General features: G+C 44.5%; 1 protein-coding gene and 1 long non-coding RNA gene across 3 annotated transcripts in view; one reads left to right on the top strand and one right to left on the bottom strand.

Annotated features, from left to right (window-relative positions):
* Nucleotides 1–23,409, top strand: part of LOC140720303 (uncharacterized) — a 1,203,583-nt gene that overhangs the window by 482,768 nt on the left and 697,406 nt on the right. The window lies entirely within an intron of this gene.
* Nucleotides 19,299–22,771, bottom strand: LOC140720377 (NACHT, LRR and PYD domains-containing protein 3-like). The gene is made up of 6 exons (XM_073035255.1): nt 22,175–22,771; nt 21,055–21,141; nt 20,729–20,899; nt 20,403–20,573; nt 20,080–20,247; nt 19,299–19,937 (listed from the first exon to the last, which is right to left on the bottom strand). Exons 1-6 carry the CDS (start codon nt 22,750–22,752, stop codon nt 19,850–19,852), a joined length of 1,263 nt encoding a protein of 420 aa, XP_072891356.1. The 5' UTR covers nt 22,753–22,771; the 3' UTR covers nt 19,299–19,849.

Genomic DNA, 23,409 nt, shown 5'->3' with positions numbered 1-23,409 from the left:
CGAATATCCCGTGGGGCCACTTGTGTGTTCACCCTTGCCTGGGTATGTTGTGTGGCAGCCCCTGGAAGACGATATTCCAGTGACAGGTTGCTTTTGGTGATAATTCGTATGTGGATTCGGGGCGACTCGACGAGCATGACCTTTAGTGACTGTTATCTCGTTACCAGCGTGGAACCTATGGAATTTGACGCAAATCAACCTCTCTCTACATTCCACTCTGCATAATAAAATCTCTCTCCTATCATTAGTTAATCTGTGGATTACTGAAATTTACTAATATACCGTTTGAATCTTAAGACTTTAATAACGATTCTAAAGCTTGATAATTACACATATACACATACCACTGTTAACTTTTGTATATCTCGTTCAGTTACTATATTATGAGTAGATACTAATAAGGATAACATTTTGAACATTGAAACCTAACTGAGTGTATAATCTATTGCCGCTGATTCTCCTGTAAACCGTTACAATTCGTAACAAATATTGGGGGCTCGTCCACGATGTGATGAAATGTGGAGGTTACTGAAAGACCAAATATCTATTTGACAGAATAAAGAGATTTCATTCATAAAGGGATCCCAATTTCATTTGATTTAATTGTGTGTGGCAACCAGCAGCAATGGATGTAGGGGAATTTCTGGCAAGGCCAGACCCTGAGGCATTAGAGAAGCCGAAAAGGATGAATTGTTGGCCATTGCTAAGGAGCTGAAACTTACTGACGTAAAACGGTCCATGAAAAAAGGTACTGATTCAGAGGATAATAGCTGAGCACTACATACACAAGGAGGGAGATGTTTTAGAGAGGTTTCCTGAAAGTTAACTTGAGACCCTGTTACCACTGGAACAAATGAAGTTAGATAGATTTGAAATAGAGGCGGAGGAAAGAGAAAGAGACAAGCAAAGGCAGTTTGAGATAGAGAGAGAGAGGGTTAGTCTCGGGAGGCAAACTCCTGACTCTACGGAGATAGTTATACAGTTTGTGGCTAGTCAGAAAGTTAAACTTGTTCCTCCATTTGATGGAGGCTGAGGTTGATAAGTCCTTTCAGCATTTTTAGAAGGTGGCTAAGGCTCTACAGTGGCCGGACGAATGCTGGACACTCCGTTTACAGAGTGTAATGAAGGGTGAGGCTCAGCAGGCTTATTCGGCCCTATCAATTGAAGAGGCAGCTAATTATGAGACAGCGAAACAGGTTTTTCTTAAAAACCCATGAACCTGGTTCCAGAAGCTCATAGACAAAGATTCAGAAAGATGAACTAACACTGTGAATCAGAATTCTGTGGAATTTGCTTATGAAAAAGTGTGCATGTTTCGAGCGATGGTGTACATCTAAAAGTCAGAATGATAATGTTAACAACTTGAAAGCGTTGGTTCTAATTGAAATATTTGGAAGGTGCGTCCCTAATGCCATAAAGAGATATCTGGATGAGAAGGACGCTGCCACGTTGCATGAGTCTGCTAAGTTAGCTGTGAGTTTGCCTTAACGCACAAATTTAAGTTTACCTCGAGTAAGACCTTTCAAAAGAGCAGCATGGACAGTCAGGGTAAACCAAATATTAAGTTTAGGTCTGAGACAAAAGTAAGGATGAAGAAAAGGAATTGAAGGAGAAATATTCTGGTCTTACTTGTCACTATTGTAGTAGAGCTGGTCATGTTATGGCTAAATGTTTCCTTTTGAAGAAAAAGAAGGAAAATGAGGCAGTTCGAGATGTTTATGTTAACGTGTTGAAAAACCTAGACACCCATGGGGTTCTGAACATTTTGAAGAAACAATATCGGGGAGTGAGAGGTCTGACAGAGCTATGAAGGGACTCAATCATTTTATGTCAGATATGTTTGTGTCAGTGAATGAAGTGACACCCCAGTACCAGTGAAAATTATTCGAAACACTGGGTTTTCTCAGTCATTTATATTAGTCAGTGTTCTAAAGTTTAGTGATGAGACTGCCACTGGTGAGGTAAACCTGATTAAAGTAATCGGGGTCGGCGTTTTTCCTGCACAAAGTAATTCTGCTGCCAGTGTTAGTTTAAGGACCTGTTAATAATAAGACTACGACTCAGCTTACCGGTGGATGGTGTTTCTTTGTTGTTAGAGAACGACCTAGCAGATGGTGAAGATTTTCTTGCAGTGCAGCTGACAGCTAAGCCAATCATTGATGATTCGAAGTTGGATTCTGACATTTATCCCTCCTACGCATTAACTCGAGGTATGACTAAGATGTCGGTCAGTGCAGACAGATCAGTGCAGCATGACTCTGCTACCCCTGATAGCCAAAATCTGGACTCAGGTTTTGATGACTTGTCAGGGACTTTTCTGCCTTCATTGTGTCACCAGGATCCAGGTATTAAATCTGACGTTAAAGATTTGTCTCTGTCTAGGAAGGAGTTTATATCAGAACAGAAGAGAGATCCTGAGATTGAAGCTCTAAAAGAAAAAAAACTCTCACAAATGATGATATTAGGAAGATGCCAGAAAGATAATATTTCAAGGCTGAAGTGTTAATGAGGAAGTGGAGATCACCTGCCATTTCTGCAGGTGGTAAGTGGACAATTATTCACTAAGTTGTAGTTCCCAATATCTATAGGAATGAGGTTTTAAATTTAGCCCGTAGCGGGCCCTTGGGTGCCCATCTAGGTGTGAATAAAACTGTGAACAGTTTCGAAATAATTCTTCTGGCCCAGTTTGCGGAAAGATGTCGCAATATTTTGCAGGAATTACCACACTGGTCAGGTCCCCCCAGTCGCCCCATTGCAACCTTTTCCGGTAATTGGTGAACCCTTTTCTAAGATTATTGTGGATTGTGTTTGCCCTTTGCCAAAGACTAAAGCTGCTCATCAATATTTGCGAACCATCATGTGTAGAGCATCCAGATTTCCCGAGGCAATACCTCTCAGAAATATAAAAGCCAAAACTGTGTCGAAATTTCTTATAAAGTTGTTGTTTTACTTTATTTAGTTTGCTTAAAGAACTTCAGTCTGATCAATGAAGCAATTTGACGTCCGGATTATTCCAGCAGGTAGTTTATGAACTGGGAGCTAAGCAGATTATGTCGCCTGCGTACCATCCGGAATCACAACGGACTTTGGAAAGATTCCATTCTACCCTCAAAACAATGATTATGCCATACTGTGTTCAAAATGAAAAGGATTGGGATGGGAGAGATCATTTACTTTTATTCGCAGTGACAGAATCAGTACAGGATTCACTAGGCTTTAGTCAATTTGAGCCCGTATTTGGTCTTAGGGTTCGAGGACATTTGACCCTGTTAAAAGAATCAGGGAATGCTTAACAATTTGCTGGACTATGTTTTGAAATTCAAAGATAGATTACACAAAGCCTGTAGCCTCGCGAACGAAAACCTAAAAGTCTCTCAGAACAGGATGAAAACATACTTTGATAAACAAGCCAGGATGAGATCATTCCAAAAGTGTGACAAAGTATTAATGTTTTTACCGGCTTTAAACGAACCCACTGCAGGCTTGATACTGCAGGCCCTTATGAAGTTTCGGCTGGGATCAATGATGTTAATTGTTCAGTCAAAACGCAAGACCGACGGAAGCCAACACAGCTGGTAAACGTAAACATGGTAAAACCATATTTTGATCAACAATGCGCAGCTGTAACCAGGGTGGAATATAACAATGAGTCTGGCAACCCTGGAAACGAATTGATTGACTCATCTGAGGCTTGTCATAAACCGAACATTGTTTCAGCTAAATTAACGAACTCGAGTACTTTGAATTCGATTGACGAGGAAATTGGCCTATTTACAGGGTAGTAGTCACTGGAGATGAAACAGTTAATTATGACATTTAAGAATTTATTTCCCAATGTCCCGAAACGAACGACAATAGCTTGCCTTGACGTCGATGTCGGTCTTGCTAAACAGATTATAAAAACGTAACCTCCTTATCGCATGACATGGAAAAATGTAAACTTGTTGAACAAGAAATTGAGTATATGCTGAAAAATGGTATCATTAGGCCTTCTAACTCAGACTGGAGTTCGCCATATGTTATTGTGCCTAAACCAGATACTGTGGAAGGAAGCCGGTAGCTTCAGCTTGTCGCAGCTGAGGTTCGGACCTCTCCTATGCCACAAGGCTGGGTTGATCCTCGGTACATAACGGAAAAGTGACTGTCACTTCCCAGAATCCATAAGAGAGATTTTTTTTGGATATCCTGTGGGACGACTTGTGTGTTGACCCTTGGCTGGGTATGTAGTGTGGTAACCCCTCGAAGACGATATTCCTGTGACATGATCTTTGACTCGACAGACATGATCTTTGGTGACTGCTATCTCGTTTAACCAGCGTGGAACCTGTGGAATTCGACGTGAATCGATCTCTCACTACATTCCACTGAATTACAAAACTCTCTCAAATCATCAGTTATTCTGTGGATTACTGACCTTACTAATTAACCGTTTGAATCTTAAGACTTTAAAAACTCTTCTTAAGCTTGATAGTTACACACTAATACACGTAACACTGTTAACTTCTGTTTATCTCGTTAAGCTACTATATTATGAGTAGATACTAATAATACAGAAGTTTTGACCTTGAAACCTGACTGAGTGTATAATCGATTGCTGCTGATTCGTTTCTAAACCCTTACGATTCGAAACAGTAACTACATTGCCCTGTGCAGCACTGAGAGAGTTTGTGAGTAGGAATTCGAGGGTAGCCCAACTCTGACGTTTGGGATCATCTAAAGGTCCACATTGCAGCAGGCGGTTGACTGATGAACTCCGGGAAATTGCTGTCACTGCTGCGTCACTGCACAGCCGGAAACGTCCCGCTCGTCAGGGGACATGGCTGGCGGGAGAGCTTGTTCCGGTGTTGAAAAACACCGTGTCCTATATTACACCCGTCAGTACAGAAGAACAAGATGAACTGAGGTGAAGGACAGCAGATGGTGAATGGATTGATATTACAATGTGAACACATCACCTGGACATGTTGGGATCATGGAAACAGCAGATAACAGGAACAAGCCCTGTGACTCACTACTCCTGCGCTGAACAAGATACCGAATGAGACTAAACTCTGTTGTCAGTACATGACCCATCTCCTTTCATTCACTGGATGCTCATGTGCTTTGGACTGAATATCTACCGTTATGGGAATCTGGAGGTTATATCCCAATAGAAGGCAAACCTTTATCATCAACTCCCTAATGAAGTAAATATTTGAGAAGGCAAGAGAAAACACTGTGGATTAAAAAGGTGGAGGCTCACTTAAAGACATCCCCAGAAAGGAGCAGGAAGGCTGATGAGCTATTCATAACTGGAATCAGGTTGGGTGCTGAAAGGGAATCCAGATATAGAGTTAGGGATGACAGAGAAACCAGCAAACTGTACCCAATATAGACTTAGTCATCACAAAGCAACAGGACCAGGAGTTAGCAAAGGTACAAACAGGAGAGGACTCTGAAGATTATTGGAAATATCGTTGGATACGGGCACGGATTTGAATTCACTTGATATTGGTAAATTCGAGGTGCGGCATTGTGAAAGAAACCAGATGATGTACTTGCACCGTGACATTTGTGGGCATCAAGGAGCAGATAGAACTATGGAACAGTTGAAGAATCTGCGTTGGTGGCCGAACCTGCGAGGAGATGTACATTATTGTAAGAATTGATTGATTTGTAAACAGTAATAACCCAGATAAATCGGTATTAGAAGCACTTTTAAGACTCGTCCCGTAGAAGGATCATGTGTTAACTTGTAGAATTATTCTGTTGGATCTTCACTTCCATGCCCTGGAGGACTCAACTATATCCTCAAGATGGTGGATACGTTCACCAAGTGGATAGAGGCTTTCCCAACTAGAAAAAAAACGCTCACGTCGCAGCCAGGATTTTGTTTGGAGAGAGCTTTTACCCGCTGGGCATTGCCAAAGACTCTGGAATCAGATCATGGACCCCGGTACACCGCACAGGTGATACAAAAGATGATGAAACTGTCTGGGGTAAAACACAGATTAGTATCACTTATCAACCACAACAGAGTACAATTGCTGAACGGATCAACGGGACTTTAATGCCAATGGTCGCGAAAATAAAATGGTTTGAATCCTTGTTTGGGCTGGATTTACCGTCAACCGAGTTTGGTGGCATTTGGAAAGGACAATTGCAAACAGCAATTAATTGACTCTATTAAGTAGGTCTATTATGTCGCCGCCCATAAGAGGAGACGGAAGAAACAGCAGAGCAAAGCTTATTTCAAGGTGCGAACAGAACTGCGGGAGTTGGAAATCGGACAGAAGGTTATAATGTCTTTCCATCAGCCAAGCCCCTTTAGAGCTTCGCGATTTGTAGGGACATGTGATATCGCTGACAGAACCGGTCCATCAGTATATTGAATTCAGACTGTTCCAAACAAGTTGGACTCGTATCATATTAACCAATTCAAACCCCTTGGAGATAGTCAATGTCATCTAGTAGCTCAGTTCTAGACAGCATCTTGTCAAAGGGATGCTCTGGACCGAGATGAGATCATACTCTTAGATTCACGTTTCAGGCAATCGACGGTAATGCGGATGAAGAGCAGTTGTCCACTCAGTGAGTTGGGCAACTAATTCAGGTTTGTGCCCTGAGGAAAAGGATTGTTCACATGTTTGCACTCGGCCGAGTCAAAGCCGGGAAAATAGAAGAGAGAAACAGATGGGAGAACGTGTTTATTACGTGGTCTTCTGCAAATAAAGTGGGGGTTAATGGATCTGGTATAAATGCATTTTAATAAGGCTTTGTTTAGCCATGGTAGGACCACTCATAAGGTCAGAAGGTTTGGTATCCAGGGATAGTTGGCTGTTGTATTCAGAAATGACGCCCACAGAAGCAGATGATAGTTGTGGATGGAGCGTTTTCTCCCCGGATGTCGGTGACCAGTGGAGTCCTGCAGAAATCAGATCGGAGACCCCCGGATTTTTATGTCTTTATGAACGACTAGGACGAGGAGGTAAAAGGGTGCTTTAAAAATTATGTGACCAAGGAAGTGGAACGGTGAGTTATTGTATTTGCAATGATGTGGAAGTTGGTAGAATTATGGATAGTATAGAAGATAGTCAGAGTTTACAACAGGACAGTAACAGGACGCAGAGCAGCGCTGAGAAGTTAACGATGAAGTTCACCTGGACTGTTACGGAGTGATTCACTTTGAAAGGATGAATTTAATGGCAAAGACGTGATGCTTTCTCGATTCAACCGAGGGCCGCACTTTAATCCGAGTTCTACAATGGAAACAGAGTAGTGAGACATTCTCCAATAAGTCGATGCCCGCACAACGGAACGAGTACCACAATCGGCACGGAGAGGTGCGCTGCAGGAGCAGAAGGAAGTGTGATTGACAGGTGAGTTTGAACACTTCCTCTGTTCTGCACATAATCATAGTGACGCTCCAAAGGCAATATACCTGACAGTAAATCGGGGGGGGGGGGGGGGGGGGGAATATACAACTTCGTGGCAAATAATAGAACAGCCTGAGAATCCGGGGATTTTACTTGCTGCTTTTGTTCAGACAGAGAATTGATGGAGAAATAGTGGTGGAATTCTCCCAAGTTTGTGAATATCTTTAAAGTTAAATAGACTGCATGGTCCGACACGGGAATGGGGAGGTCAAGTCATTCACTGGCAGAGTTCCGGTTCCTGCCAAACGGCTCATGTGTGCGCTGGAAAACATTGTTCTTCAAACTATCCACAGCCCTTGCTAATTTCTCAAAGTCACGTTCCCTTTCGATCACAGGTCTCTGGAATATCTCTGTGGATCTTTCAAGGTGTTTTGAGGAAGATAAGTGCAGTATATTTTATTGTAACACATCTCAGCTGGCACTGTGATTTCCATCACTCAAACCACCAGGAATGAATGGAACGAATGAAAGGAAAGATGAATTAATGTTCCCCTTTAATAAAGAGGTGTTCTCCATTTCCCCTGCCAGAACAAACTCCTTCCCTCAATTTCTGAAGCGAATGTGCACGGGCAAATATTACAAAATAAACCGACTTCAAGTTGAATGCCAACTTTAAAAGTAACACAGATATAGCTGAAACAAGGTATGAAGGAAAATAGCGTGGAAAAAATGAACATCATATTTTGTTTTAAGGTAAACAGATTGCAATATCCCTCTAGGAATCAAATTCATTACACAGGAACAGTGAATAAAAATAGTTTAACTTACATGTTTGCGCAGTTGGTTTTCACTAATATTACTAATTGCCTCAGTGGAATTGCTCTCTCCTCAATAAAAGTCTGTTTAAACTGAAAACCATTCCATTTGAGCAGCTGAAACGTCCCGCAAAACTGAACGCTGCTCCTAACGGAATATGGGATATGCAGCGATTTACCACATCGCGGCCATTTTCTATCCGACACTTGTAGCGGTTGATGTCCCCGGTAAGATGCCGGAGCTGATTACTTTATGTATGGTGCTGTCGTTACTCTGCTGCGGTATCCGCACTGTTACTGAGCACAGATGCTACCATCGGCTGAAACGTGTTTCCGGAATGGAGGATTCTGGCATCTGATTGTTTTATTTTCATTTCATTTCATTTTCCATAATTTGAGAGAAGTTAATTTTACTGCAAACAATCCTGTCAGCTCTTTCACCTTTAATAATGGAAATAGAGTTGTTTACAGGAGCGATCGACTGTTCTCCCGTACGTGAGTCATAGAATTCGGATGCCTCGCTATAAACTGTCGGAAGGTCGCCAATAGAATGTATCACCCATTACCTGTTTGGAATTGACAGCAGCGGATGTGATGGGTGCTACAATTCTACATTTATTCTGATTACATTTCTATTATTTTCCAATTTCCTGCAGTTAATTTGACGGCGATTACGATCCTATATCAGGGAAAATGCGGACTCTCCAAATGCATCACCCGTTACCTGGTTGGAATGGCAACAGCGGATCTGATGGTTCTTATCGTTTTTGCTTTAGTGGATCAGACCAACAATATCTACATGTATTCCGGATCCCTGCTCATCACTCCTGTATGCGCTCTGACACTTGTATTCGTGATGGTAACGAGGGACTGTTCTGTTTGGTTCACGGTCGGTTTTACCTTCGATCGCTTCATCGCAATATGTTGCCGAAGGCTGCGGGAGCGATACTGCACCGAGAGAACAGCAACAGTGGTTATCGTGACCGTGGTTATAGTGAGCTGTGGGAGATGTGCCCCGGTTTACTTTGCCCTTGAACCTTACGTCATCATTGACAACACGCCGTGGCGGTGCACCCGCACATATGAATACGCCACTTCACCCGTGTGGAGAGGATACGAATTACTGGACCGTATTTTAACACCATTGATACCAATCGGCTTAATCCTGGTGTTTAACGGGTTAACCGTAAGACATATCGTTGTGGCAAATAGAGTCCGCAGAAAGCTTCGGCACAACAGCGACAATCAGAAAGATGCCGAGGTGGAAAAACGCAGAAAATCGATGATTTTGCTGTTTTCTATATCAACTAATTTCATATTATTTTGGATGCCCTCTGTAGTCCATTCCCTGAAATGGCAAGTGCAAAACTATTTTTACGAGGACAGATATTTGAGTTCCCCGGTATACATCCTACAGCAATTTGGGTTCATATTGCAAATTCTCAGCATGTGCACCAACACTTGTATCTATACACTGACACAGAGGAAATTCAGAGAAGAGCTGAGGAATGGAATGAAGTATGTGTTTACATTAAATGGGCATCTGTGTAGATAACGCCCATGTCCAATTACAATTCAGCGGAGTTTTCAAATAAAGCCGTTTTACAGTGAACAGGTTTGGCAAATATGTCATAAATTCAAACAATCATATACCTGTTCATCCAGAAATTCCCGAATTGGCGGAAGATTGCTGACTTCATACAGTTCAGGCAGGTAGCAATACAAACGCTCAGTGCTGCTGGCATGATTGTTACAATGGTTAAAGTATGTTCCAAACTATCAAGATACTCGACTGTCACAAGGGCAGGGATGGCTTCAGGAATTTCCGTGTTTTAGATGTTTGAAAATGGACAGGGTCAGGTAACAGGGTGCAAAGGGAGTGCGATGGGAAACCAGGGATAGTATCGCAGCTGCAGAAAGTGAGGACAACGTGGAGCGTTCGTTTGTTAATAGACTGTGAGATGAACATAAATACATAATCACGTCATTTGGAGTATCCTATACAGCCGCTCCTCTATCAAAAAAAAAACCTTCAAAGGGAGCAGTGAGGAACCGATCGGGAACGGAACATGAACATGTTATTGGCACGGGTAACTGAAACTTCCGAATATTTTTGGTTCCTCCCCAGGGTAAAAGGTTTCGGTATGGCTTAATTTTTCAGTTGTGTCCAGGGAGGATTCATGTCACTATATGAAGATAGGTGGACTTGCGAACATACCGGATCCTTAGAAAAGGAAACGGGTCAGTTGACAAATCTCTCCGCGGTTCAGCATTTCAGGTCGACAGGGAGAACTCCCCTCCATTCACCTTGCACTGCTTTCGGACCTGGGAGCACGGGATCTATTTAATTGGGGGTCAGCGAATTATGGTGCCAACTGGCAGGAACTTGGGAATGTAAATTGGGGAATTATATACTCAGGAAAATGTGCAACAACTATGTGGGGATTGTTTAGGGAGCACTAACATAGGGTACGGTATAGGCTTGTCTCACTGACGCAGGGAAAGGATGATAGCGTAAAGTAACCCTGGGAGATAAGAAGGTTGGAACAACACGTCAAGAGGAAGAAAGAACGATACATACAACATGGCATGCTGTCCTTTATGAGTCAGATTGAATTATTTGAAAAAAATGGAAATAGAATTTTTAAAAAATGAAAGCAAAACCAACAGATGAACCAGGACAGTCGATGTGGGTGCATTAATTCTGGTCAGGCGTTTGATCAGTTCCCCATAGTTGACTCATTCAGAAAGTCAGAGGCATGGGATCCAGGGAAACCTGGTTGCGTTGATTCAGAATTGGCTTCCTAAAAGAAGGCAGATAATATAGTAGTTACAGTGAATTCTGGCTGGAAGACAGCGGACAGCCGTATTCTGTATTTGTTCAAACTTATTTATATCTGCCCTGTTGGTAGTTGAGCAAAAACGCAACAATATTCCAAATTAGGCCTCATTAATATTTTTTAAACAGCATCGACATAACATCCCAACTCCTGTACTCAGTACTTTGGTCTATGAAGGCCAAAGTGCGGAAAGCTGTTCTTACGACCCTGTCTAACTGTGCCGCAACTTTCATTGAATTATGGACCTGCATTCCCAGATTCGTTTGTTCTATCGTTCTCCTCAGTGCCTTATTTCTCATTGTGTCAGACCAACCCTGGCTGGTCCTCCCAAAGGGCAACATCTAACATCTGTCTGCGTTAAATCCCATCTGACATTTTTCAGCCCGTTGTTCAAGTTGATCCAGATCCCGCTTAATGCACCGTTAGTCTTCCTCGCTGTCGACTGCACCCGTAATGTTGTTGTCATCGGCAAATTTGCTATCCAGTTAGCGACATCATTATCCAGATAGTTGATGGGAAACAGCTACGGACACAGCCATGAATCCTGCAGCACGCCTCTTGTCTCAGGTCCCCAGTCAGAGAGACAGCCATCCATTACCACAATCTAGCTTCCCCAACATAGACAATGGTTAATCCAATTCACTACCTCATCGTGAAAGCCAAGCGACTGAACCTTCTCGAGCATCCTCCCATAGAGAACCTTGAAAAATTCCTGGCTGAAGTCCCTGTAGACGGCATCGACTGCCTTGCCTTCCCCACCATTCCTGGTAACTACCTCGTAAAGCTCTGTGAGATTGGTTAGACATGACCTCCTACGCACTGGCCCATCCTGACTATCGCTAATGTTCCTGTTTGTCCAGATACTTCCCTTCATACCCCATGACCAGCGTAGCCTGAACACGGAGGACAATTCCTCATTAAGTAATACTTGACGTGTCCCTTCCAAGCAAAACAATTAATAACATCCAGCGGCCGGTACTGACGTATATGGCCTATGGCTGTTAAATGCTCCTGCAATATTATCAGACGCATTGAGAGATGTCTGGAAAAGGAAGACGTCGTAGCTTTAAATAACTAATCGACTGGACTTAACTAGTAAGAGACGGTACACTAGATAGAGCACAGAACATAGACTATTACAACACGGTACAGCCCTTCGTCTCACGAAGTTTTGATAGCCTTTCAACTAATTTAAATTCAATCTTAACACATCCCTTCTGCATCTGAGTCAGAAGCAGAACCAGATTTAATATCATAGGCGTATGTCGTGAAATTTGTTAACTTTACGGTAGCAGTACAATGAAATACAGGGTAAATAAACATAGAGAAAACAAAACTGAGATACAGGTGGCGGCGGGGAAAAAAGCTGTTCCTGAATCGCGGATCCTGAGCTTTCAGGCTTCTGTATCTCCTTCCCGATGGTGAAACTGTGTAAAGGGCGCGTCCTGTTAGTGGGCAATGTTCATGATGGACGTCACTGTTACAAAAATCACCCATAGTAATGATATTCAGTGAGGTACAGAGAAGCTGAGAGAGTTTGTGAGTCGGATTGCGAGGGAAGCTCAAGTTTGACATTTGGAATCATCTAAAGGTCCACATTGCAGCAGGCGGTTGACTGATGAACTCTGAGAAATTGCTGTCAGTGCTACGTCACTGCACAGCCGGGAACGTCCCGCTCGTCAGGGACATGGCTGGCGGGAGAGCTTGTTCCGGTGATGCAAGACATCGTGTCCTATATTACACCCGTCAGTGCAGAAGACCAAGATGAATGGGGGTGAATGGACAGCAGATGGTGAATGGATTGACATTACAATGTGAACACATCACTCGGACATGTTGAGTTCAGGCAACAGTTGAGAACGGGAACAAGCCCTGTGACTCACTACTCCTACGCTGAACACGATACCGAATGAGACTAAACTGGGATGACTGTACCCGACCCATCTCCCTTCATTCACTAGATGCTCATGTGCTTTGACTGAATATTTACCGTTATGGGAATCTAGAGGTTATATCCCAATAGAAGGCAAAACTTTGTCATCGGCTCCCTTGTTGAAGTAAATATTTGTGAAGGCAAAAGAAAACACTGATGGATTAAAAAGATGGAGGATCAATTAAAGACATCCGTGGAAGGGAGCAGGCGTGCTGGTGAGTTAGCCAAACTAGAGTCAAGTTGGGTGGTGAAATGGAATCCAGATATAGAATTAGGAATGACAGAAAAACCAGCCTGTACATATAATGTACATATACTGTACACACATAGACTTAGTCATGACACAGCAACAGGATCAGGAGTTAGAAAAGGTACAAACAGGAGAGAATTCTGATGATTATGGGAAATATCGATGGATACAAGCACGGATTTGGATTATCCTTGATAGTGGTAAATTTGAGGAGCGGAATTGTGAAAGAAACCAGATGATGCATTCACACCGTGACATTTGTGGGCATCAAGGAGCAGATAGAACTGTGGAACAGTTGAAGAATCTGTGCTGGTGTCCAAATCTGAGCGGAGATGTACATTATTACAAGAATTGTTTGATTTGTGCCCAGTGAGAACTCAGAAAAATCGGCAGGAAAAGCCGTTTCAGGATATGCTCCCTCGAAGGACCCTGTGTTAACTTGCAGAAGGCAAAGGATAGTTGTGGATGGAAAAAAATATCCCTGGATGTCCAGTAACAGTGGAGTGCTGCAGAGATCAGTTCTGAAACCTCCGGATTGTTGTGCTTTTATGAATGCTTTGTATGAGGAGGTGGAAGGGTAGTTTATTGTATTTTCAGAGAATTGAAGGTTGGTGCAATTACGGAGAGTATAGAAGTGTGTCACAGATGACCAACAGGAAGGTGACAGGACGCAGAGCAGCGCTAAGAAGTTACAGACGGAGTTCAAACCGGAAATGTACGAAGTGATTCACTTTGGAAGGATGAATTTGAAGGCAGAGGTGATACTTTCTCGAGTCAACTGAGGGTCGCATATTAGTACGAGTTCCACAATGGAAACAAGAGTGATGAGACTTTCTCCAACAAGCCGAGGTCCGCTCATCGGTACGAGAACCACAATCGGCACGGAGTGGTGAACTGCAGGAGCAGAAGGAAGTGTGATTGACAGGTGAGCTTGAACACATCCGGTGTTCTACACAGACTTATAGTGACGCTCGAAAGGCAATATATCTGAAAGTAAATCAGGAGAAAACTAACCCAAATTCGTGGCAAATAATACAGTAGACTGAGAACCTGCAGATTGTGCATAGATTTTCCTTACTATATTTGTTCAAACTGAGAATGGATGGAGAAATAGTGGTAGAATTGTGGCAGATTTGAGAGTACCTTTAAAGTTAAATAGACTGCATCGCACGTCACGGGTGTGGGGTGATCAGGTCATTCACTGGCAGAGATCAGGTTCCTGCCAAACGGCCCATGTGTGCGCTGGAAAATATTGTTCTTCAAACTATCCACAGCCCTCGCTGATTTCCCGAAGACACGCTCCCTTTTAGATCACAGGTCTCTGGACTATCGCTATGGATCTTTTAAATTGTTTGTGGAGGAATATAAGTGCAGAGGTATTCTAATACATGCCAGCTGTCATTGTTTATTGCATCACTCGCACCGCCCGGAATGACTGGAACAAACAAAAGAAAAGAATGAACGAATGTTTCCCTTTAATAAAGAAGTGTTCTCCATTTCACCCGCCAGAACGATCTCCTTCACTCAATTTCAGAAGCGAATGTGCTCCGACAAACGTTACAAAATAAATCGATTCCAAGATGAATGTCTGTTTTAAAGCAACAATGATATAAAAATATTCTATTTAAATAGCTGAATTCAGGTTTCATGGAAAATTCACATCATATTTTGTTTTACAGTAAATAGATTGCAATATCCCTTGAGGAGAGAAATTCATGACACGGGATCAGTGAGTAAAAATAGGTTAACGTAAGTGTTTGTGCAGTTGGTTGTCACTAATGTCCCTGACGTGATAACCACGCTAATTGCCTCAGTGGAATTGCTCTCACCTCAATAAAAGTCTGCTAAACCGATCACCAGTCCATCCGAGCAGCTGAAACGCTCCGTACAACTGAACGCTGCTTCTGACGGAATATGGGATATCCGGCGATTTACTACATCGCGGCCATTTTCTATCCCACACTTGTAGCGGTTGGTGTCCCCGGTAAGATGCCGGAGCGGGTCACTTTATGTATGGTACCGTCGTTACTCTGCTGCGGTATCCGCACTGTTACTGAGCACAGATGTTACCGTCGGCTGAAACGTGTTTCCGGAATGGAGGATTCAGGCATCAAATGGTTTTACATTTTCCATACTTCGATCGCAATGTTTTCTTCTTCTGTTGTGAATTAAGTTGGTGCCGATATCGTCACTGTTTCATAATTTCACCTCGCTAGGCTTTCTGAAGTGATGCTGGTCTCTGCTTTTCTAGGTCCGAGTCTCTATCAGTGCAGACACTTCGACCTTATAACAACGTGGCAGCTTATTTAAATGACGGTCCAGTCTATTTTCGACACGTAGGTCTGTTTTAACATAAGTCAGTAAATGATAAATTGTGTTTTGTATCATTTGACTCCACTTTGTCACGGCTACAAACAATCCCTTCAGCTATTTCACCTCTAATAATGGAAATGGTGTTGTTTACAGGAGCGATCGACTGCTCACCGCGCATCGCTCTAATTTGTCGAAGATCACCAATCCACCGCCATTCCATTTCGTAATTGTCCCTCAGCCGGAGTGTAGAGACTGAGCCCGCAACACTGTGAATTCCTGCTTTCCACTTCCAAACAGACCGTATCCCACATAGCATCGGAAGAATGGGATGTGGGCTCGGGGGCATCTGATCTGTTGCAGCTGAACCATATCCTGCACAGCATCTTTAGAATGGCGCATTCAGAGAGTTGCTGCTGACTATATTTCTATTTCTGACTGACACAGGACTGTGGGAAGAGAGTGGGACAGTGTGATTAGTTCGGGGACTGACACGGGCTGTGGGGAGAGAGTGAGACAGTGTGATTAGCTCGGGCACCGACCCTGGCTGTTGCGAGAGACTGCGACTGTGTGATTAGTTTAAGGTCTGACACGGACAGGGGAAATGAGCAGGGTAGTGGGATTAGTTTGGGAACTGATATGGGGCTGTAGGGAGAACACGAGGCAATAGAATTAATTTGGGGACCGACGGTCTGTGAAGATATGACGGGACAGAGGAATTACTTCGGGTACTAACAGGGGGCTGTGCAATTAGAATATGCTCTCCGTTTGTGAAGAGAGGCTGCTGGAACAGAGTGAATCACAGTAAAATATAAATTGTATTATATTTTGCATGTGGTTTGGGTTTGGGTTATTCCATAAATCGTTAAAGAAATCTACCGAGGGAAATTGAGACCATACAACGACTCCCCACTCTCCACCGAGGAGCTCCCCCTCACAGCCCAACGTCGCATTACCGCGCTTTCACCTGTTTGACATCAGGACCAGAGAATCCTCGAGCTCAACAGTACAGCCAACCCCAGCAGTGTCGGGGATCCCCCCCCCCACCCCACCACCAGCGATTGCTCCATGGATCAGTCTAACCTTCTCTCCGTTTCCACGGACCATTTGAACTTAAGACATAGTAGCAGAATTAGGCCATTTGGCCCATCGAGAAGGATCAGCCTTGCAATCGTCGCACATCATTTTTTCCTCCTCCTCAACCCCATTGCGCGGCCTTCTCCCTGTAACCTTTGATGCCATCTCCAATTAAGAACCAATAAATCGTTGCCTTAAAAACACCCAACGATCTGGCCTCCACAGCAGTATAAGTGTAAAGGGGATTTCTTCTTTTTCTTTGTTACTGTGTATGTAATCAAAATGGCATCTTTGTTTTGTTAAAAGTAGGAATACTTCTTTGTTGCGAGAGAGTGCTAGAAGCTTGTTTGGGTTAAAATTTACTGATAACGAGAATAGTATTCCTTTGTAAACCAATTGGGATTAATGTTGTTTTTTCTTCTGAGTCTGTAAGCTATTGTTGGCAGGCTTTTGGGCAGATCGGCGCGAGGGGGTGAGAGAGAGAGGACGCGATGCTGTAAACTGGGCGAGGAACGGACCCCAAGGGGGGGGGGTCCGAGGTCAGGAGGTACCCTGAGGAGAGGAGACGACGATAGATGTGTTTGGTTGACCACTTCGGGTGGTCCTGAGCTGCGAGTCGAGGAGTTCGGAGGGCATCGAATGGTGGCCAGAAGACTTCAGTAATTGAGCTCCAACGGTTGTGCACGAAGTGGTTTGGACTTTGATAAGTTTGGCGCCTTTTCTTTATTGTTTTTCCTTCATATATACTGTATCGTTATTAATCACTTAGTTATAGTAACCTTTATAAATTGTACTCATTTAATCGCATATGGTGTACTGTCTGTTTATGGCGAGGCGGGGACATCACACAGCATCCACACCAGCTGATTACCCAGTTTGGCGGGGCCGAAGGCTGCTCCCCCTAGACGAGAACGAGCTGAGCGAGCCTGAGGCGACCCAGGGGGTTACATATGCAATTCCACAAATTCACCGCCCTTTGGTTTCGCATCTCTGTTTTGAAGGGACGCCTCTCTAACCTGAGGGTGTGTCGTCTTGTCCTTGACTCTTCCAACATGGAGAACATCCTTTCCACATCTACTCTGCCTCAGCCTTTCACCATTCGAATGGTTTCAATGAGATCCTCCTCTTCGTTCTAAATTCCAGCGAGTGCAGACCCAGAGCAATGAAAAGTTCCTGGTATGATAAACCTTTCATTCCTGGAATTATCCTAATGAACCTCCTCTTGAACTTCTCCAACACAAGCTTATCTCTACTAAGATGAGGAGCCGAAAACTGTACACAATCCTCAAGGTGAGACCTCTCAGGTGCCTTGTGAAGCCTCAACATTGCATCCCTGCTCTTGCATTCTAGAACCTTCCTCACCACTGACTCCACATGCAAATTAACATTCACAGAGTTCTGCACAAGTCCGTGGCATAGACACCAATCCAGAAATTACCAACTGGGAGGTCCTGCTTCTCAGTTTTCGACTTGGATTTAAACATTTTCTTTTCAGGACCTCTTTGCTTTCCCTTCCTATGTCATAGAGGCTGCCACTCTCTGTGTCTGACACAGGAATTTTATGATGGGTCTGTCTGGAGGGAGATTTTCTCAAAGTCCGACTCTGGGAGTGTGCGATGGGACAGGGTAGAGGGAATTCTCTCTGTATCTGAGACCCAGAGTGTATGATGGGACAATGCGGAGGGATCTTCACTCAGTGCTTGACTCCAGGACTATTTGTTGGGACAGTGTTTTGGGAGCTTAACACTATGTCTGACACTGGGAGTGTGCGTTCTGAAGGGTTGGGGGTAGCTTAATCCTTTGCCTAACCCCGGAAGTGTGTGATGGTATGCCGTTGTGAGAGGTCCACTCTGTGTTTTACTCTGGGAATGTGTGATTGGACTGTGTTTTATGAACCACTATGCGTCTGACCCGGAAATGTATGATGGGATGATGTGGACAGAGGTACACTCTATTTCTGACACCGGGACTGTGTGAATAGATGGGGAGGAGGAAGATTAAAACTGTGACTGATCCTCAGAGTGTGTCATGGGAATATGCAGGAGAAGCTTCAGTCAGTGTCTGACAATGGGAGTGCGTGATGGGGAGATGCAGAGGGAACTTCACTCTGGGCCTGACACGGAGAGTGTGTATTGGGACGGCGTGGAGGGAGCTTCACTAAGTGTGTGACCTGGGAGTGTGTAATGGGATCCTTCGTGGAGAGCTTAAGTCAGTGTCAGACACTGGGAGTATGAGATGGGCGGTGTAGAGGGAGCTTCACTCCGTGTTGATTGCTTCTGTTCGATTCCCCATCCCTGTCTTGTTCGCAACCTTTGTCGATGCAGGTCAGATATCATACAGTGTATGAGCTTCCAATATCTTTTGTCGTATTTGTCTGCGGGGGCAAGGAGAGCACGCAGGAAGGTGCGGGTCAGGGGAGTGCGTGATTCTGGGGTATGAGGAAGTGGTGTGTCAGACTGACTGGGGGATGAGGAGTGAAGAGGTCCTGAAGACCAGACGCCACCAGACTGACATCCCTCAGCTGAGACGCTGCTGTACCAGTGTGAGGAGCTCAGACCCATTATTTCAGTTCACCGGGTGCTGGGGGGCAGCAGTAACCCCAGGTCACTGTTTCTCCTCTAAAGTCCGACAAGACAGGAAGTTACAGCTGTTTATTGATTTCATCATGACAAATGTACAATGTGTGAGCTTGTAACGTGCGGGAATAAATAAACTGCTCCCGACTCACTCACAGTCACACAAAATTAACTGACCGGCGACACCGAATGACAGGTTGAATCATCAGTCCCGTTTCTCACCGTCACTCTGCATCGGGGAACCGATGATTATAAAATCACAATTCAGAGATCCCTATAGATCCAGGGTCACTGCCGAAGTATTTGTCAATTTAACATCATTGTATCTGCCAGACAGCCGAAAGTACTGTCCTCAGCAAAGTAAACAAAAGGATTCTCTCCCCGGATAATCCCACCCCGGGATACTCCTGTCCTAGAATGAACCCGGCCACTAGGCTCTTACTGACTGTGCAATTCCGCAGAGCCTAACTTGTGTGAGATCTCGAACTTGGTCATGCGTCAGAATCAGCGGCATTGGACAAGAGGAGGAAATACGTCACTGCAGGACAGCTTCAAAAGTCACAAAGCGCGAGACTAGAGCCCGTTCCGTTAGAATCATTAGGAATCAAACCTGGAGTGCGGGCATTAAAGAGGAGCTTGGGGAATCGGTGAAAATGTCACCATAAGTGTGGGGATGTTCACGCATTCAGATGTTCAAAGGATCACTATCAGTCCAGGTCTGTGATCCTGCACCGATCTTAGTTCCTTCTCCCCGGTCTCACTGAACCGATTCCCCACCAGTCTGAAACACATTGAAGAACAGAGATGAAATAAACTGTTTACACATCAGTGTCAGTAACAGGGGACGGGGATAATGTTTCAACATGCTCACAGACCAATACCCCTGATATTTTATCACATTGAACGTTAACACAAACACTCACCGGATCCACTCCAGATTTGGGAGGGTCAATATGAGGCGACAGAGAGCGGGTGCAGATCGGTCTGTGAGGGAGTTAATTCCCAGGTTCAGCTCCGTCAGTGATGGGTTTGTACTGAGTGCGGAGACAAGATGCTCGGCACCAGAATCTGTGAGGCCAACCTTCCTCAGCCTGCAGATAACGCGAGAGAGTGGGAATGAAAGACAGAGAGACAGGGTCGGTACAAATCCCTAGTGTTTATCAGTAACACAATTACTGATCCCATTAATGTTCAGGGTCAGACACCCAGTGACTGTAAACACAATCTCCCACAGTCTGGTACTTACTCCAGTTTCTGTATTTTACACACTGGGTTCCCCAGAGCCGCAGACACCAGTTTCACTCCTGAATCTCCCAGTTTATTATCACTCAGGTCCAGCTCCGTCAGTGATGGGTTTGTACTGAGAGCGGAGGCGAGATCCTCAGCACCAGAATCTGTGAGACCGACATCCCTCAACCTGGAGATGAGAGAGGCAAACAGTGAATAAGACAGAGACACAGGAGATGGTACAAACCCCTAGTGCTTATCAGTAACACAATTATTGATCAAATTAATGTTCAGTGTCAGACACCCAGTGACTGTAAATAAAATCTCCAACAATCTGGTACTTACTCCAGTGTCTGTATTTTACACTCCAGGTTCCTCAGAGCCGCAGACACCAGTTTCACTCCTGAATCACGCAGTTCATTTTCACTGAGGTTCAGCTCTGTCAGTAATCGGTTTGTTCTGAGAGTCGAGACGAGATCCACGGCACCAGAATCTGTGAGACCAACATGGTTCAGCCTGGAGATGAGAGAGAGTGAGGGTGAAGGACACAGAGAGACCGGAGACAGTACAAATCCCCAGTGTTTTTCAGTAACACAATTACTGATCACATTAATGTTCAGTGTCAGACACCCAGTGACGGTGAAAACAATCTCCGACAGCCTGGTACTTACCACAGTTGCTGTATTTTACACTCTGGGTTCCTCAGAGCTGCAGACACCAGTTTCACTCCAGAATCTCCCAGTTTATTTGCCCCAAGTCTAAAGTCAAACAGACAAATTGATGAAAAAATGATTCAAAAACCGTGAGTCTGAGAAAACCTCTCTCACTCGGATATTTCAGGAAACATTAAAATCTTCAGTAAATCACTGATTGGAGTTCCCATCACTGTCAATGTCCCTCACTGACCAGCTCCAGGGTATTCACCGAATGTCAGTAATTTAGTCTGTCGGTGTGACCCTGTAAACTCCACACATTCTGTCTCACTCCCAGACGGTGAAAAGAAGTGTTACTGACTTGAGAGCATTGGTAGGGTCAGGGCAGAAATGTGGGAGATATACCCACAGTGAGGAGGATTTGTGAATTATAAATTCACAAATTATAATTCCGATAGGAGATGTGGAAGAGGCACCACCTGAGGAAAAGGGATAGGAAGACAGAACATGCAGGTGGAAGGGGATGGGGAAGAGAGATCCAACAGGAGGAAGGAGAATGGGGAAGAGTCCAACATGATAGGTTGATCCAGTAAAATATTGCACGGGAGGGGTGTGTCTGAACTGAGACCCAAATTTGGAACGGGAGATGAGCCCATGGAGTCTGAGTATCTAGTAGTGAGTGATGGTGATAGTTACACATGGGGAAGGGCAGGGGAGGACAATCTCACAATGGTATTTCTTTCCTTCTCACTGGGACAGTCTGCTGACGGTCTCTTGTCCCTCACCGGGAAGGGGGACTGAATCTCAGACCCACTGCTGCAGTCAGTGTCGGTCTGGGTGTCAGTAACAGTGAGAAGGAATATTGTCAATGGACGTGTCACAGGCAGTGAGAAACACGGCCATTCCTGTGATTTACTACCATTAAACCAATGGCCATTGTCCACTGATCTGATGAAGTCTCGAACATCCATTCACAAGGAACCACAGAACCCTCCGGTCCTTGGGAATTACTGACCTATACCCTGGTCATTGAACACAGTCTTTTATTACCTGATATCCTACAGTTTTACCCAAATCGTTTTACATTGAAACAGCACAATGGAACAGTTTCATAGTTCAGAGATACAAATCAAGTTACCTCAACTCCTGGCACTTGTGCAGCCCGGGTCCCAGCCGCTGGATTCCTTCACACTGAATGTGACAGTTCTCCACGTCGAGGTGTTTTATTGTATCACAGAGTCCGATGACATGAGACAGGACTGCGCAGTCAATTGGAGTCAGTGTCATTTCACTGAATGAAAGTGTTTTCACAGATCCCAGTGCGGCCTGAGCCAGCCAGCGATTCTGAGACTCAAACAGGTAGTGCAATGTGTTCAGGAGGCTCTTTTTACCAGCTTCACTCCTCGTGTTTCCACTCTGGCGTTTAACCTCCTCCTTCAGCCAGTCAATCACCTGGCAGGTTGTTTCATGAGGAAATGGACCCAGAAACTCCTCCAGGCCCCGAGCTGTCATTGGGGAGGAGAGACCAGCAACAAAACGGAGAAATACCTCAAATCGCCCATCTGTCATGTTCTGGGCTTCAGTGAGGAATTTCAGGATATCCCCGGGATGTGGATTCAGGAATTGTGCGACTGCAGCTACAAACTCTTGGATAGTGAGGTGTGGGAATGTGTACACCACACACCGGGCAGAATCCTCTCTCTCCAAAAGCTCCATCAGGAACCCGGACAGGAACTGGGAAGGCTTAAGATTGTTCTTGATCAAATCTCCATCTGTAAACACAATCGTCTTATCATACACTCCTCTGAAGGCCATCTGACCAACCCTGAGTAACACATCACGGGGGTTCTCAATCTCACAGCCGTGGTTTTTCAGGATGTTGTAAATATAGTAGGAGTACAGTTGGGTGATGGTCTTGGGAACTCGCTGTGGGTCCCTGACTCTTTGTGTGAAGAAGGGGCCCAGTGCCAGAGCGAGAATCCAGCAGTAGGAGGGGTTGTAGCTCATGGTGTACAGGATCTCGTTCTCCTTCACATATTTGAAAACAGCTGCTGCCACCGTCTGATCTTCAAAATGTCTGATGAAATATTCCTTCCGTTTTTCATCAACCAATCCCAGGATTTCAGCCCAGACACTAATCTCTGCCTTTTCCAGTAAGGGTAATGCAGTGGTTCGGCTGGTCACCAGCACTGAACACCCTGGGAGCAGCTTACCCTGGATTAAACTGTACACAATGTCAGACACTTCACACCACCACTCGGGATCTGAGCACTGGTGGTCGCATTCTGTGTCTCTTCGATTGTCAGCAAAATGAGTTGTGTGCTTAAATTCATCCAAACCATCGAATATAAACAGCAATCCCTCTGGGTTCTT

Source organism: Hemitrygon akajei, unplaced genomic scaffold (assembly GCF_048418815.1).
Source record: "Hemitrygon akajei unplaced genomic scaffold, sHemAka1.3 Scf000041, whole genome shotgun sequence".
In the NCBI taxonomy this organism is placed as follows: Eukaryota; Metazoa; Chordata; class Chondrichthyes; order Myliobatiformes; family Dasyatidae; genus Hemitrygon; species Hemitrygon akajei.
This window is presented reverse-complemented; position numbering and strand designations above follow the sequence as displayed.

Bases quoted from the DNA above. Each gene is read 5' to 3' on its own strand.
- LOC140720377 (XM_073035255.1), bottom strand. From the start codon at position 22,752: ATGGAGCTTTTGGAGAGAGAGGATTCTGCCCGGTGTGTGGTGTACACA. The intron at 20,900-21,054 runs GTAAGTACCAGG...TCTCATCTCCAG, and splicing joins TGTAAAATACAGCAACTGTG to GCTGAACCATGTTGGTCTCA. The intron at 20,248-20,402 runs GTAAGTACCAGA...CGTTATCTGCAG, and splicing joins TGTAAAATACAGAAACTGGA to GCTGAGGAAGGTTGGCCTCA.